This window comes from Mauremys reevesii, linkage group 1, assembly GCF_016161935.1.
Source record: "Mauremys reevesii isolate NIE-2019 linkage group 1, ASM1616193v1, whole genome shotgun sequence".
Classification (NCBI taxonomy): Eukaryota; Metazoa; Chordata; order Testudines; family Geoemydidae; genus Mauremys; species Mauremys reevesii.
Genome location: NC_052623.1, coordinates 56,674,223 through 56,687,101, shown reverse-complemented (window position 1 = coordinate 56,687,101; position 12,879 = coordinate 56,674,223). Strand labels below are relative to the sequence as shown.

The 12,879-nt window shown below is 49.5% G+C and overlaps 1 protein-coding gene across 5 annotated transcripts in view; it reads left to right on the top strand.

Annotated features, from left to right (window-relative positions):
• Positions 1-12,879, top strand: part of SMAD9 (SMAD family member 9) — a 67,756-nt gene that overhangs the window by 24,531 nt on the left and 30,346 nt on the right. For all 5 annotated transcript variants that reach the window (XM_039531838.1, XM_039531818.1, XM_039531828.1 and 2 more), the window contains exon 3: positions 4,991-5,248. In XM_039531838.1, the coding sequence (XP_039387772.1) occupies positions 4,991-5,248 (258 nt within the window). The remainder of the gene's footprint in view (positions 1-4,990; positions 5,249-12,879) is intronic.

Below are 12,879 nucleotides of genomic sequence, written 5' to 3'. Positions count from 1 at the left end.
AGCCTGGAACTCGAGATGCACTGACTCCTCTCTCTCCCCTCAGGCCACCTCGTCAGCTTTGTGACGTATGCCGAATGACAGAACATAGGTTGTGTGTGGCTTCTGCCACTACCAGCCTCCCTCCAGTGAAATTTCCCCAAGCCCACAACTGCTGGTGGAATCCAGGCAGTGACTTTGGCCCAGTGCGCAGTAGTTGCTGTTAGAAAGCACCACTGTCACTTCCCTGTTTTGAAAACATCCCCTTGATTTGCAGAACTGAGACTTGGAGATAGAGAATAATCCTTCCAATTTAGAGGAGGTGGATTGGGTGGCTAGAGTCACTTCCCCATTCTCCAGGTCAGAAGTCTGAGTTAGAAATGGGTTACTGCCAACCAAAACTGCAATTTTAAAATAATGTAAAAACTGCCTGCTCTATTATTTTTAAATGAGATCACTCTGTGTACTGGATGACAGATAATGGAGCTTCTAATATGCAGTGCTGCTGTCTGCAGCAGCAACAAAGGTGAACTTTTGACTTGCTATAAATGAGTTTCATTGACCAGAAAGGAAGATGTGGTAACTCCCAAGCCAGTGTGCTGCCTAAAAATCTACTCCACAATATTTATATGGTGGTTAGCATGGAAAAGTGGCTGTGGTCCAAGAGTGAAAAGGACCCTGTGAGACTATTTGAATCCTTATGTATCAGAGAGGTAGCCGTGTTAGTCTGGATCTGTAAAAGCAGCAAAGAGTCCTGTGGCACCTTATAGACTAACAGATAAGCAAGCAAGAAGCAGGCTAGAGATAACGAGGTTAGTTCAGTCAGGGAGGATGAGGCCCTCTTCTAGCAGCTGACGTGTGAAAACCAAGGGAGGAGAAACTGGTTTTGTAGTTGGCAAGCCATTCACAGTCTTTGTTTAATCCTGAGCTGATGGTGTCAAATTTGCAGATGAACGGAAGCTCAGCAGTTTCTCTTTGAAGTCTGGTCCTGAAGATTTTTTGCTGCAGGATGGCCATCTCAAGATCTGCTATTGTGTGGCCAGGGAGGTTGAAGTGTTCTCCTACAGGTTTTTGTATATTGCCATTCCTAATATCTGATTTGTGTCCATTTATCCTTTTCCGTTATCTTTAGCCTGCTTCTTGCTTGCATATATATACCTGCCCCTGGAAATTTTCACTCCATGCATCCGACAAAGTGGGTATTCACCCACAAAAGCTCATGCTCCAAAACGTCTGTTAGTCTATAAGGGGCCACATGACTCTTTGCTGCTTCTATTTGAATCCTTAGAATCATAGAATCTCAGGGTTGGAAGGGACCTCAGGAGGTCATCTAGTCCAACCCCCTCATCTAGTCCAACCCTCCTTGTGAAGCTTAAAACTGAAATGTGTCTCTTGACCATTTTCCCCCTTCACATGCTACATGTTGTTGTTACTGTAGGGTTGCCCATGATCAAGGACACAGGGAAAGTTCAGGGAAGGGGGGAATCTCATCTAGGACTGCACTCTCAAAAGCGTAAACCTCTGCAGCTGTGCACAGGGTCAGAACCTGAAGATGTGCTATTGTACCCAGAAGCAGATTAGGGGTTTATGGGGGCCCTGGGCCAGAGCAAGTGGGGGCCCCTCCCCACCCCTTCCACCTGCAGTCCCCCCACCCCCTCCAGGCGCTTCTGCCAGGGAAATGGGGTTGGAGTGTGGGGGATTCCCCCTCCTGCCTGGAGCTCCTGGAGGGGCATGGGGGCTTGCCATGCCCTGCCCGTCCAGCACAGCTGCTGGGGAGTGGGGTTTGGGTATGGGGGCTTCCCCCACTCCCCGGCAGGAGTGCCAGGTGGAGCAGGGCAAGCCTCTGCACCCTGACCCCACTTCCCAGCAGGAGTGCCAGGATGCGCATGGATGCCCCAATTTGCTGGGGCCCCTGGGCATGGGCCCTGTTGGCACAGTGGCTAAACTGCCACCGATTGTACCCTTCATTAAACAACTATATGGGGGGATAAAAAATGTGTGGAAAATTTGTTGTGCTCATTAGCAACTGCAGCCACAGGCACAACAGGCAGGTGCACGTGTAAGTGCTCAGAGTGCCACACAACTGTCTTCAGCTGGTGCCTGGCCAGGTTTTCAGTGAGCCCTAGTGCAGTAGATGAGGGGGGAAGACAATGACCAACAAAGAATCTAGTCCAGGAGCAGCAAGGGCAGGACTCGGGGGATCAGCCCATTAGTCACCAGCTGTGCTAGGGGCGCATTGGCATACTCCTGTAATGCGCAGGAGGACTAATATACCTCCACAGGGTCAGCTACAGATATTAGCTGGGGCAAAGGAACAGTGGTGAGTAGAGATGATCTAGGTGAATCACTCGCACAGACTGGGTGTGACGGGGTCAGACAGGGTTTCAGTGTCAGACCTCTGGTTACCCTGTCTCCAGCATGGCCACCTCTTAGGACTCAGAGAACGGCATCTGCGGGCAAAGGAGCAGGGAGAATAAGGAGCCTCTGGAGATTCACTAGCCACAAACAGAAAAAACCTCCACCCTCCTTGCTACCCCAGTAGCTTCACCCCTCTAGGCACAGTATGGCATAGGCAGCAGAAAGATGGTGTGATGTGACAGAAGCAGTGCACTGGAGAAGTGTGGGTGTGCCAGTCAGAGCTGGATATAACAGTTTAACAAGCTTATGGAGCTGCAAGACTTGGAAACTCCCCTTGCCCACTTATCCTGGGCAAGTAGGAAGCCTTCCCTGGCAAGTGCCATCAGCACCTGCAGACTGTCAGGAGTCATTTAGGCAAAGAATTGTTTCTAGTCCTCATGGTGCAAAGAAAACCTTCTAAATACAGAGAGAGCATTAGTGCTCCAGTGCTAGCTTCCTAAGTCTATAGACAGGCTACTGTAGTGTGACTGCTCCTGCTCAGAGCTTCCACAAATTGCAGTACAGTGAAAACACCATGGCCACCCTCTTTTTGGCTGCTGTGAACCCTGTGGGCCACCAGGAAATGACAAAAGTCAGGTCAGTTTCATGTTGCTGCTTGTGGAGATTCTGAAGAGCAGCAGCATCAAGCACTGGAGCTATTCATTGGAGAAAGAAGACTTTTAAACCCCAGCAGCTAAGGGAGAGGTTGAGCAGCAGAGATGCATCACAGCAAGGAGATGGAGATGAATGGTGCGGGGGGGCACCACCAACCCAAACTCATCGCAACCAGGAGAGAGGAACAGGAAAGAATATTCCTTCTTTCCAGCAGCCAGAGGGGATTGGTGTCAGGCTGGAGGATTCCAGTTTATTGGACACATTCAGGCAAGAGGCAGATTAGACAGATGGAGTCCTAGAGTAGGACTGTGGACAGCACCCTCGTAGGAATCCCAGTGCCTTCCCTGTTTCCCAGTAGTTGAGGTGCTGGCTTTTCTCTTGGGCATTGCCTCTGGACAGTGAATCCCTTCCCTACTCCATCCCATAATACTCAGTCCTCAGGCTATTAGGTGTTATGTGTCAGTGGGTGGGTGGGAGTGTTGGGGGAGGCAGGAGATAGGAAAAGGTTGATGGGATAAGTTATGAAAGAGCAATAGGATATAGGAGGGATAGCTCAGTGGTTTGAGCATTGGCCTGCTAAACCCAGGGTTGTAAGTTTAATGGGGGCCATTTGGGGATTGGTCCTGCTTTGAGAAAGGGGTTGGATGATCTCCTGAGGTCCCTTCCAACCCTAATGATCTATGATTCTATGAAAGAGCTTGGGGGGTGGCAAATGGGGAAGACAGGAGAAACAGAATAGCGGGTGGGGGGAATCTAGTGAATACAATGTTGGGCAAGAAAAAGAACACAATATGAAGAGAGAGGGAAGGAAAATTTAAAAACAACAGATGCTACAGACAGGAAAAGTTGCACCCCCGTTTTTCACAGAAAAGAGAGAGAATGATGTGACACAAGGAAGTCTAACAAAAAAGGTGATTGTAAGTTACATTCATAAAAATCTATTCAATGGAGAATTAATTGACAATTCGCTATCATTAAATACAGCACACAGCTCTGTCCCTTTCCATTGCTGGGGGCATGACCTTGGGAGCAACATAGCAGTACAGGATAATTTTCACCCTTGCTAGTAGGGTTAGTCCTTGGACTAGAGTGCACACAAGGTTATTCCAGGCATTTACGGTGCATTCACTGACTCTGCTATGCTGTTAGCAACCATATATATCCAAGTCTGTCTTGTGCTGTTCTTACATGGATTCCACCATGAGCACCATGACTCCCCTGTTTCTCCGGACCTAGGTTGAAATACCAGAACAAATAAATGAATTGATATTCGGAAAGGATTGCTATAGGCAAATCCTACTTGACACCTGTGTGTATTTTCAGGTACCTAAATACATTTTTAAAATCTGGCCTCTAACCTCTCCATGCCTGCGTTTTCTCGTCTGTAAAATTCAGATAGTTATACTGACCCCTATCCCTGAAAAGTGCCAGATATTATTATTTATTATTAAAGTGGGCTCTGAGTTTGACAAATCCTGCTTATCAAGAGTATTGTGCAAATCTCTGACTTCCTCAGCATCCCAGAAAAGGGATTGTGGGAGCTGTAATTTTAATGGGTATAAATGTGCCACTTCCATTATTTTCGGGGGGTGGGCGGTATGTGTGCATGCATACTATCTCTCCTTGGTGAAGACAGTTGGAGTTTTGGTCATGTAGCAGCTGCAGAACTGGGCCTGCTGTCTGAAAGCTTTAGTCATGTTGTGTAAGGAATGGTAGTGTTGCCACTGAAGAAAGAAGAAAGCTCAGTTGCTGAGCAGATTTATTATCTTCTAGTTTCAATGAAGGGTTCTGGATGAACTGAGTTGTAACAACAACACACTGAGGACTCTGGTAAAGGGTATTTAAAATATGTTTGTAACACATTTATAGCAACATTCAGAGGATAGTATATGTGAAGTGACGTTTTGGTAGTGTGATGTGTCACTCAGATGCAGAAAGAGATACAGCACGCTAGAGTGGGTGTTTGACTAAAACTTGTACTCTCTCTTGTTTTTACTTTCAGTGTTGCCTCCAGTACTGGTTCCAAGACACAGTGAGTTTAACCCGCATCTCAGCCTCCTTGCCAAGTTCCGGAGTGCTTCCCTCCACAGTGAGCCTCTGATGCCACATAATGCCACCTATCCTGATTCTTTTCAGCAAACTCCCTGCACCCCTTTTCCATCATCACCCAGTAACATGTTCTCTCAGTCACCCAGCAGCATCAGCTATCCTAACTCTCCAGGAAGTTCTTCTGGACCAGGAAGTCCATATCAGCTCACAGGTAAGAGGCAACGATGGTCTCCAGATGCCCACCTGTGCCAGTGAATGTGAATGCAGAAGGAGATCCTACATGGTGTTTGGAGGCTGAAGCAAAAGATGGACATGCTCTGTTAGGAGGCTGAATAGATTAAAAGAAATCAAATGAGGCTCTCCTTTAATACTGTCTGTGAGCTCTTGGCAAACTCAGTAGCTCTCAAGGCGCTTAGAAACTCCAGCAGGAAAGTCATTGGAGCTTGTGAACTCCCCAAGTTCAATAGGTTTGGACTTTTCTTTGGGGGGAGTGGGGGTGGGGGAAACAGGGAAAGTAAAATACGAAGACATTTGTTGATGTCACTTGAAGTTCATGAATAGAAAGACTTAATTCAGGAAATTAAAAAGGTAACTGATCTGATCCAGCACCCACTGCAGATGATGAAGGGACTCCCATTGACTTCAGAGGATGCTGAGTCAGCTCCGAGGTTTCCGTCTTTGTAAAGTTCACTCATTCATGTTGCAAATATTGTTAACCTCTTACTTTTTAAAGTTTCTAGGAATATATTGATACTCGTGGTGTTCAACATATGCTCGTGTTACACCAGTGTAAATCCATTGATTTCAGCTTTGGGTTTACATGGATGTAATTCAGAGCTGAATCTTGCATCTTAACGTTTGAATGTCTTGACTTTTGAGCATCTAAATTCCTGTCCTTAATGTTTTCATTTGTCCTTTATTTATTTATAATCCGACACTATGGACATAGGAAGATTTTGTTTTCCTACATTTTCTATCGTTTCTTTTTTGCATCTTTAATCATTTTAGCTCATATTCCACAACTTCACTGATGTACTCCCCAGAATGACAGGGTATATGTAGGGCCTCTCTTCTCACTCACTGTGGTTTTACACCTGGGTAACTGTTGACTTCAATGGAGTTGCTCCTGATTTATACTGGTATCCTTGGAAGATGAGGCCTGTTGTAAATTACCCTGTGTGGCTGTCCTGCCAATTCAGCTGATCCTGAAAGCTTGTAAAACCACTTGAAAATGTAAGTGGATTAATCTGCATTTTAGTATATCCGGGCATACGTGATTCTGAATTGGAGACAAAATTATTTGATTGCGATTTAGTCAGGGACAGCTGAGTTTAATTTTTAAAAAGGCTGTGGTAATTTCAGGAACCTTCAAGATATGCAATAGCTATCTGGGTAACTGCATAACCCTTTTTTCATTTGACAAGGGCAAATTTATTGACTCTGGTCACTAAGCCTTACAGCCCTGTGGACAGGGGCGAATGTAGTGATTTGGGCCAGTCCTGCGAAAAGGAGGGGATTTCCTGACTCTGGCCATTGGACCTTACTGTTCTGCGTAAAGGGGCAGATTGACTGAAACTGGCCCCTACACCTTACTGCCCAATTGACAAGGGCGAATGTATAGACTTGGGCCACTAGGCCACACCGCCCTGCTGATAAGAGCGAGCGTATGGACTCTAGCTGGGAGGGACATAGATGTAAAATACATACTCCCCCCTTCCCCATTCCCTAGGAGAGGCGGACCCACTTGCCCTGCACAGGATGGGGTTTTCCCCCCAACCCGGTCGCACGTGGTGGAGTATGTGGGCAGTGCCCCAGGCCTGAGGAGAGGCCTAAAACCAGTAGATCCGAGGGGAGTATGGATTTTCCCCTTGATTGCCCTGACATGCTAGTGACCCGAGATTACTGGAGTAATGGAGTCGGATAAGGTTTTGAAATGGCTCCTAGGAAGCCAGCAGCAACAAGCCGCACAACAACAGCAGCAATACGCCCAGCTGTTGCAACAGGTGACGAGCCACCAACAGGAGATGATGCGGGAGTTGGCTGCCCAGCAGCAAGCTCACCAGGAAAGGCTTGTCCAACAAATGGCAGCATTACTGTGGCCAGGCGGGCCGTCAGTCAGCCCTCTAGTGGACCCTCACCCGGGATTTCTATCGCCTGGCCTCCCCCTAAGGCTCACAAAGATGGGGCCTGGGGATGATCCTGAAGCCTTTCTCATGACATTTGAATGGGTGGCCACCACTGCATGATGCCCAGCAGGACACTGGGACACCCTTCTAGCCCCTTACTGCAGCCTGGACACTCAGGACACCCTGGATTATGAAAAGGTGAAGACAGCATTATTAGCCCAGACAGGTATCAGCCCAGAGACCTACCTCCAGTATTTTCATCAGGAACGGTACCCTGCAGGGGGTAGGCCATGAGCAGTGGCTCAGTGTCTTCAGGAGTATGCTTGGTGATGGCTAGGGCCCAACCAGCGGTCCGGTGCTCAGGTGGCAGAAGCTGTAACTTTGGAGCAGTTCACCCAAATCCTTCGTGCCGGAAGGAAGTAGTGGTGCATAGACACCGCCCCACAATGCTTATGGGAGTGGTTGGACTGATGGAAGATTACTTGGCAGCTGAGACTACGGAACCCTGACCCCGCAAGATGGAGGAACCTGGGGGGAGAAACCAGCCAGTGGGGGGGGACCCCACTTGCCCCCCCTGGGAGGACTACAGCATTTGTCAGGACCCCGGTCAGGACCTGTGACCCGGATGAGAAACCGACCGCCACCTGAGGACTTACACAGCAGGAAGAGACACCACTTGTTGGCGTTGAGCCAACTTGAATAGACACGCCGCCCAGAGGAGCGAGAGACTGTTGTTATGAATGTGGTCAAGAGGGACATTTTTCATTGGGATTGCTCTTACATGGAATGCAATTACGGGCAGGTCTGGGTAGCCAGCCCCCGGGCCCGAAAGAGGGGCCCAGGGAAACTTGGGGTACTGGTGCTCATAGAAGGGATTCCTACGATGGCATTGATCGACTCCGGCTATAGTCAAACTCTCATCTGGGGTGATCTTGTACCCAGTCTTGAGCCACGTGGAACCCCCATCTATGTCCAGTGCATCCACAGAGACCTACATTTGGTATCCTACTGCCTGAGTGATGTTGGAGATATACCACTGAAGAGCGGATCTCTCGGTGGGCGTGACCCCCAGATTGGCCTATCCGGTGATTCTGGGGTGGGACTGGCCGTGGTTCCTAGAACTATTGCAAGAGTCCACCCAGGACACTCCAGCAGAAGGTGAGGAGCGGGTGAAAAGAAGGCTGCTCAGGAGGGATCGGGATGATGACCCAGGGGAAGGACCTTCCAGGTCTGCCAAGATCCTGGTATCCCCATCTACACGAACAGATTCCTCTGTCAATGATGTGCAGACAGAGCTCAAACACGATGGTGACTTTATTCAGGAACAAGGAGAGGGCCCTATACTTAGGCATGCCTAGGAACAGGCCACCTCTAGAGAGCAAGAAGCGGAGGGGTCTCCCCTAAAGCCCCAAGGCCCACACTTTGAATTATGTCAGGACCACCTCTTTTGGCTGGTGGACATGTTGCAGACTATAAGTACTCCATCAGATGCTGGTCCCACAGAGGTTGCGCCAAGGTCTTTTACACCTCGCCCATTCAGTGCCCTGGGCAGGACACCTGGGAAGAGAAAAGACCCGCCAACGGGTAGCGCGGCGGTTCTTCTGGCCAGGTATCCACCAGAAGGTGAAGAATTATTGTGCCTCATACCCAGAGTGCCAATGCACGGGCCTGAAAAAAGTGCTGAAAGCATCCCTCATTCCCCTCCCAGTGGTCAGGATCCCCTTTGAGTGAATAGGACTTGACTTGGTGTGCCCACTAGAAAAGAGTGAATCTGGCCACTTTGTGATTTGTTGACTTACGCGACCCGGTACCCAGAAGCAGTCCTGTTATGGACTGTCACTGCCCCTAAGATAGCCACTGAACTCGTTAAGGTCTTTTCCCAGGTGGGGATACCTTGCAAAATCTTAACGGATCAGGGGACAAATGTGACTTCCCGATTGATGGTCGACCTCTGCCATCTTTTAAGTATACGAGCCCTCAGGATATCCCTATGCCAATCCGTCCATCTGGGGTTGGTGGAACTTTTTTTAACAAGACCTTGAAGAGCATGCGCCGCAAATTTGTGGAAGAGGATGTACGACGGTAGGATACGCTACTCCCAGCCTTGTTGTTTGCCATACATGAGGTACCCCAAGCTTCCACGGGGTTCTCCCCCTTCAAAATCTTATATAGGAGACAGCCCTAAGGTATCCTCGACCTTCTGAAGGAGGGCTGGGAAGAGCAAGGGACCCAGGCAAAGGGGGTTGTTCATCACATGCTACAGCTACAGGAGAGGCTTCAGAGGCTTTGCCAGGGAGAATCTGGAAAGGCCCAACAGAGTCAGGCACAACACTATAATAAAGGAGCCAGGCCTTCGGAGCTTTGAATCTGGAGATTGGGTCCTAAACCTGCTCCCCTCAACCAAATCCAAACTATTGGCTAAGTGGCAAGGCCCCTTTGAAGTCATGCGGCGGATCAGATCGGTCGATTATGACGTTCGGCTACCAGGCTGGCGCCGCAAGACGTGCATGTATCATGTCAATTTTCTAAAAGCCTGGAGGAGCAGGGATATGTTACTGATCACTCCCTATCCCCCCGTACATCCAAACCAGAATTAGGGTCCCTGGTGGATGAACCTTTTGAGGACGGGCCTGAAGCGATAGGAGCAGGACTACACCTGACACAGAGAAAGCAACTCCAAGGACCCCTGAGGTCTTACCCAGAGGTCTTGTCGGCTTGGACAGGATGGATAACGATGATGAGTTGTCATATTGCAACTGTACTGGGACAAGGTATGCAAACCCCACTGGCCCCTGCCCAAGAAGATGTGGGAGGCCATTCAGAAGGAAGTCGAGATCATGTTAGACACGGGCATTATAGAAGAATCTCATTGTGAGTGGCCAAGCCCAGTAGTCCTAGTTCCAAAACCAAACGGCTCCATCTGGTTTTGTATTGACTTTATAAAAGTGAACGATATATCTCGGTTCAATGCCTACCCAATGCCATGGGTCAATGAACTCCTTGAGAGCTTAGGGGGAGCTAAGTTCCTGTCGACTCTGGATCTCACCAAAGGGTATTGGCAGATCCTTCTGACCCTGACCTCATGCACAAAGATGGCCTTCCCAACCCCCTTTGGCCTATACCAATTTGTGACCATGCCATTTGGGTTACATGGGGCAGTGGCATCCTTCCAGTGACGTATGGATTGGATATTACAACCCCAGAGACAGTACACTGCCACTTACATTGACGAGGTTGCAGGAACAAACCATTCTGATGTGTAGAAAGAATAGTAAATATGGCAGGCAACCAGCTTGCCTTAAGAGTGAAATCCTTGCTGATCTTAAACACAAAGAAGAAGCTTACAAGAAGTGGAAGGTTGGACAGATGACCAGGGAGGCGTATAAAAATATTGCTCAGTCATGCAGGAGTGCAATCAGAAAGGCCAAATCACACTTGGAGTTGCAGCTAGCAAGAGATGTTAAGAGTAACAAGAAGGGTTTCTTCAGATATGTTAGCAACAAGCAGAAAGTCAAGGAAAGTGACTGAATGCGGGAGGCAACCTAGTGACAGAGGATGTGAAAAAAGCTAATGTACTTAATGCTTTTTTTGCCTCTGTCTTCACGAAGAAGGTCAGCTCCCAGACTGCTGCACTGGGCAGCACAGTATGCGGAGGAGGTGACCAGCCCTCTGTGGTGAAAGAAGTGGTTCAGGACTATTTAGAAAAGCTGGATGAGCACAAGTCCATGGGGCTGGATGCACTGTATCCAAGGGTGCTAAAGGAGTTGGCTGCTGTGATTGCAGAGCCATTGGCTATTATCTTTGAAAACTCATGGCGATCGGGGGAGGTCCCGGATGATTGGAAAAAGGCTAATGTAGTGCCCATCTTTAAAAAAGGGAAGAAGGAGGATCCGGGGAACTACAGGCCAGTCAGCCTCACCTCAGTCCCTGGAAAAATCATGGAGCAGGTCCTCAAGGAATCAATTCTGAAGCACTTAGAGGAGAGGAATGTGATTAGGAACAGTCAGCATGGATTCACCAAGGGCAAGACATGCCTGACTAACCTAATTGCCTTCTATGATGAGATAACTGGCGATGGTACATATCCCTATAGCCTTATGATTTCCAAGTGATGCACCGCCCTGGAAAGGCGCACGCCAATGCAGACTTCTTTTCTTGGCCGGAATGTGAGGAAAGAGACACCGCGCCCCCACCAGATCCACTCTTAAAGGGGAGGGTGTTTGGACTGGACGGGGAAGGGTTAATCCTACATTGTGGGTTGAGGAAGCCACGCCCACTGTACTCTACTGGGCATGCTCCAGGTGCACTGATATAAAAGGGAGCAGCTCGGCTCAGTTGGGGCTGACTGCTGTGGAGGAAGGACATGTGCCACCTGCCCCAGCGGAAGTCTGGGACCCTAGGAGCCGGGGATGTTGCAGCCCAGGCAGACGCCAGGACAACCCTGGAGGCCTCACAGGGTTCAGAGGTGCCAGAGATAGGGCAGACCGGAGAACCTAGAGGTAACAGGGATGCCCGGACCACAGCAGCAGGGATGACGGCAGGAAGCAGCCTAGGGGAATCAAACAATGGACTGGTGAATGAGCCAAAGCCTTGAGTCAGTGCATTTCGGTCTGAGCTTTCCCCTGCTGATTCAGTGGCCTGTGCTACGGCCACTACCAGGGCTCTGGGCTGGGGTCCAGTGGAGCGGGAGGGCCTGGACCCCCTTTCTGGGGGTGCAACCTCTCCCTCTGTGTCTGGCAGTGGCCACTAGGCCTTACTGCCCTGCTGACAAGGGCAAATTTATTGATTCTGGTTGCTAAGCCTTACAGCCCTGTGAACAGGGGCGAATGTAGTGATTTGGGCCAGTAGGTCTTATTGCCCTGCGAGAAGGAGGGGATTTCCCGACTCTGGCCATTGGGCCATAGTGCCCTGCGAAAAGGGGCAGATTGACTGACACTGGCCCCTACGCCTTACTGCCCGGTTGACAAGGGCAAATTTATGGACTCTGGCCACTAGGCTGCACCGCCCTGCTGATAAGAGTGAGGGTATGGACTCGGGCTGGGAGAGACATAGACATAAGATACATATGTCCCCCTCCCCCCAATTCCCTAAGAGAGGTGGGCACATTTACCCCGCACAGGGCGGGGTTTCCCCTAACCCTGTCACAGGACCCACCATTATCCTGGCTCCCCCTGTTCCCTCTTGCAGCCCCAGATAGTCCCTCTTTCATTGTAGCTGGTTCGTGATTGCCACCAGTGTACTAACTGTCCACTTGCTGGCTCCAGACATTTCTTCAGCACTGCTGCTGCCACATCCCTCTCTCCACACTGCTGCCCAAGAGACATGGGAGCAGGATCCAGGCAGCAGCAACAGCACAGAAGAAACAACCAGATCCAGCAAGCGGACAGACAGTAGCCTGTACCCACCCTGTGTGTGTCCCGGAGGTGCTTCCTCGGCTCTGATGCCTGGATCCCACTTCCCATGCCGTTGCCTGCTGCCCAGGGGAAGTCAGTCTTTGCACGACCCATCTACCTGGACCCTTCTGCAATCCACTGTGAGTTGGGACCACCATTTGGGAAACACTGACTTAGCACATTGGAGCCCTGGTTCTGGGCACTGCTGAAGCATACATAATAATGACATCAATCTGGATACTGTAATTCTTGCTGTTTTGCCAGTTCCGTGGTCACTTTACAAGTTAGTCTGTATTTATCCGCTATATGTGAATTATATACGC